This window comes from Gymnoscopelus microlampas (genome assembly GCF_963454915.1).
Source record: "Gymnoscopelus microlampas genome assembly, chromosome: 23".
NCBI lineage: Eukaryota > Metazoa > Chordata > Actinopteri > Myctophiformes > Myctophidae > Gymnoscopelus > Gymnoscopelus microlampas.
Genome location: NC_139960.1, coordinates 9603795 through 9608255, shown reverse-complemented (window position 1 = coordinate 9608255; position 4461 = coordinate 9603795). Strand labels below are relative to the sequence as shown.

The 4461-nt window shown below is 44.7% G+C and overlaps 1 protein-coding gene across 2 annotated transcripts in view; it reads left to right on the top strand.

The window, feature by feature from the left end:
* The window catches only part of tmtc1 (transmembrane O-mannosyltransferase targeting cadherins 1), a 107439-nt gene extending 103407 nt beyond the window's left edge, over positions 1-4032 (top strand). For both annotated transcript variants that reach the window (XM_084049611.1, XM_084049610.1), the window contains exons 17-19: positions 162-284; positions 2340-2417; positions 2513-4032. In XM_084049611.1, the coding sequence (XP_083905737.1) occupies positions 162-284; positions 2340-2417; positions 2513-2638 (327 nt within the window). In that variant the 3' untranslated portion in view covers positions 2639-4032. The remainder of the gene's footprint in view (positions 1-161; positions 285-2339; positions 2418-2512) is intronic.
* The last annotated feature ends 429 nt before the right edge of the window (positions 4033-4461 follow it).

The following is a 4461-nucleotide window of genomic DNA, read 5'->3' as shown; positions in this document are numbered from 1 at the left end:
ATACTGTGCTGTGTGTGCCCAACACAAATTTCCTTTGGGACAAAGTCGCTCCCATCTTAATCACACAGAGAACTCAGAACTGCTTTGTAATGATGACGTTGGGTCGGTCTCTCTCTCTCTCTCTCTCTCTCTCTCTCTCTCTCTCTCTCTCTCTCTCTCAGGCTCTAGATGCTCTGGACCAGGCCTTGCAGCAGAACCCCAGTGATCTATCTGTGAGAGCGGAGCTACACTTCTCCAAAGGCAACCAGCTCAGGGAGATGAACCAGCTGGACAGAGCATTCGAGGTACAATGCTACCCCCTCCGCACTCACTATCTCTGTCACTCTTTCTCTATCTGTCTCTGTCTCTGTCTAAGGAGTCATCTTAAACAGGGCTCTATACTGCTGTATTTTCTGTTTTCATTTTACATTAAATGTCCTTGCTGAAAATAGCCGATTTTTCAAAAAATGGCTCACTGTACATTATGATGTTTGAGGCAGCAGCCATTCTTTCTGTTCTGGCACATTAAAGCAAAAGATAAGTCCCTAAAATATAGCGATATCGCCATTGAAATAACACCGTCCCACTGCTATCTATCCCAGCTGCATAACGTCATTTCCCTCAACTAACAGTCTCACAGAACACCATGTGCAGCTGGAGATAACCTCCTCCCCTCCCTCTCACAAGTGTCTGTCCAGCAAGTCATCAAAGACTGGGGTTGTAGAACAGGTCTTTGTGGACGTTTCCGTCCCTGATAAAGAGTGAGTGCTGACTCTCTCGCATGTTGCTGGACAGTAAGACTCAGAGTGCTGGGGGTGTTGCATCCTACTTGTTACTGCACATCCTCTTAACACATTGATTGCCAAGATCGCATTGATGCGTTCTTTCAAATCCATCGCTTGATTGCCAAAATTCAAAAGATCGCATATATGCGTTCTTTTGTCTTTTCATTGTTTAATCTGTGATCGCGCTGTTCTGTGAAATTTTCATCATCAGTCTCGCTTTCTGTTTACTTCACACTCACCGGGTTCCGGATTCATGACGCAGATTCCGTTTCCGGTTCTCTAGAAGCTTGAAAGTGTCATTTTAGGCCAGAATAGGGAAAAACACGTTTTTTCACACGGTATAAAAAACGAACGGAGAACTCCAGTTCTATTTTCTTTAGTCTGGATGACGAACAGTTATCGTCGTCGTGTATACCAACGGTCTGAAGCCCGATCGGCGATCAGCGAAAACCTCACATCCGGATATGACGTTTGGACTGTTTGAGCCTGTTCGGGGGGGGGGGGGGTCGAGCGAGTGAGCGAGTGATCGAGAGGTCGATCTGCTGCTCTCTGCTGGTCGATCTGTCGTGTGTGTTTAAAACCGCAGCCAGACAAACTATTTGAATGAAAAATTACAAAAGAAAAAAACACGAAAATCGCTGGCACAGGGGTGAGTACATTATGAATAAACTCTGGCAGTTAATGTGTTAAGACCTTCTGCAAACTTTATCCCAATTGTGCTAATGTTACTGGATTAGAAAGTCGCTTTATTTTGTCACAATCGAGTGTCTTACACCGAATTCACACCAGCAGCAGTATTCTACTTCCGTGTTCTGAGAAAGCAGTGAGGTTCCATGCATGGTTTATGTAGAGGAGCGACTGCCCCCTTAACCGCTACGACAGGAGATGGAGCCAGCAAAAAGCAGTGTGGCAAAGTTTAGAAAAGTCATGAAAAGGGGCACGGTGGCGCAGTCGGTAGCGCTGTCGCCTCACAGCTAGAAGGTCCTGTGTTCGATTCCCGCCAGGGACGCTGTGGGCGCTGGGGGCGTGTTCTCTCCTCCACGTCATCGGCGCCCATACCCTAGGTGGGGTTGGTGAAAGGGCCCACTCTGTGTGGAGTTTGCATGTTCTCCCCGTGTCTCCTAGGGTAGTTAATACCCTCACAAAAACATGTAGTAATCCTGGTCACTATACTGCCTCCCCCTGGTCAGCCGGGGCGCCTGATGGAGGAGAAGGGAACTGGTTGGAATAACGTGTTCCTTCCACGCGCTATGTCCAACCAGGTAAACTCCCCCCTGTCGGGTGATAAGAAGCGGCCTGCTTGCTCCTCATGCATTGAAGGAGGCATGAGCTTCAGCTTGGGCTCTCCCTAGACTGGCAGAGGGTAGGTAGTGCCCAGGATTACATAGGCAATTGGCACTGGGTGAAAAAATGTGGGTTACAAAATCGTGGGACAAAAATTATAGGAAAAAAAAAAGAAAAGTCATGAAAGTGACATGAGTGTGGCTGAACTTCGTTGTTAAGCTCTTGACCCACAAGCGGTGGCGGTTAAATGAAATGAGTGAAACTGACCTCAGTATAATCTTTTTCCAACAGAGTTACAAGCTGGCCGTCCAACTAAAACCTGACCAGTCTCAGGCCTGGATGAACATGGGAGGGATTCAGCACATGAAGGTCATTTTGAAACGGTGAACCTCGTTTCCAAATCGTGCGTGTTTAACTATGGCAATGTTGGGTGAAATAATTGGTTGTGTGTGTGTGTGTGACAGGGAGACTACGCAGCAGCCAGGATGTACTACCAGAGAGCCCTGCTCCTCAGCCCCGGCTCCAAGCTCCTGAAGGAGAACCTGTCCAAGCTGGACCGCCTGGAGAGAAGACTGACAGGGGGAGCTTAGAGCCCCCCTCAGCCGTGCACACGCCGACTGTACCAGCTTGCTCACGGATCAGGCCAACAGGGGGCCTCGCGACTGCTAAATGTACCTAGGCAAGCTGGTTAAAAAATATGGACCTGGAACCTTAAAACAACCTGCCTGGTTGAAAACATGGGAGAGAAGATGAATATGACAGAGGGCTGCAGGGTATATAAGTGAGGCAGGAGAGGCTGGTTGAGCCACACAGTGGACCAAATCTATCCTGGGTCAAATAAACAGAGATGGTTGCCTGAACTGTAAGTGCAGGGTTGAAGACCCAGTGAACAGGATGCATCTAAAGTTTAAACCACCCTGTGCCACAGGTTTGAGACCCCTGGAAAAGGACTGGGGAGCGGCATATGTCCACCTTGCCTGAATCAGCTTTAATTAAAACCTACATCTTGCTTTAGACATTTGTACTGTTTGATTTGGATTCATTTTAAACTCAAGTTGTGAATTCCTTCCCTACTATGGTGGCACTTAATCTCAGATTGCCACTTAATTCCCTTCTCTGGCGATGGGAATGTGAAAGCTATAGGGCATAGTGGTGGCGGCCATTTTGTGGTGCCACAGATAGAAAACCCAATATTTAATTATATTATATACTTTTTAAATATTTTTTGACACAGAATCAAATGTTTTATGGTCATGATTCACCAGGAGCCTGGATGGCTTGGTTCAAGGCTTAAAGTAATTGATATACTGTAAATATCTTCAGAAATCTCTATGGGAAAAATGAATAGGTTATCTATCTGTGGCACCACAAAATGGCCACCACTGCTATGTCCTGTAGTCTTTATTTTCATGTAAAAAAAATAATTTTGAGGACCAATACTAAATGGGCCACTTAGTCTTTTAACCTGAATCATGTCGTTCTATTGTGAGGAGGACATGAATATTTGACATAACTTTCCAATGTGTTTTGGCTCGGTCGGTCTATGTAAAACACATCTGCCCTCCACCGGATTATACATTTTAAGGTTAAAAACAATCCCTTTAAATGCAATACGATGGAGTTACGCCGTGACCAATCTGTATAATCAGGATCACCTTGTTCAACTCAGTTTGAAGATTCACCATGAGGACAACAAGGTCTAGAAACACTGCATTCTGAATGGATAAGCTAATCTGTCACGTTCATTTAACCACTGGTCTGAAGGCAGCCTGCTGTACGTAGCCTTTTGCAAGTGTAATAAGCTAGTGTGTATGCTCATATATGGAGCATACAGAATATTGTGGCCTAGCGCGTACCATGGCCTCTAATGAAGATTTACATGATGCATTGTTTGTATTTTTCTTTGCTTATCGATATGGATTGTGAATGACATTTGTTGTGGAATGTAAAACAATGGGATGAAGTGACTAGTGCAGTGATTGACTTGCACCATGAAAATAAATATCTATGTTTTTATTAAAAATGGTGAGTCAAGTTATTGTTCACATTTCCCTTTTATGCTGCCCATAATGCATTATCTGCAGGTGGATGTGCCTGAGTAATGTTCCCTTGAAATTCAGCTATAGTCCTATTAAACTATCAGAGCAGTTAAAGTGGAACATAATAATTTAAACTGCGCTATTCAGTGACTCTCAGATAGTAGTTTCTTTCCTAATCTTTTTTCCCCCTCTCCCCTTTTCCTTGTCACTGCTGACCCCTACTGGCTGGTCTTAGTGAATATGTATAGATGAGCACTTGTCTCCTCCAGGGTTCCTACATAAGTATGGAAATTGATTTTAGTCATTTCCAGGTCTGGTATAAGTATGGAAATAAGAAAAAAAGAATAGAAAAACAATGATGTTTCCAGACTCTT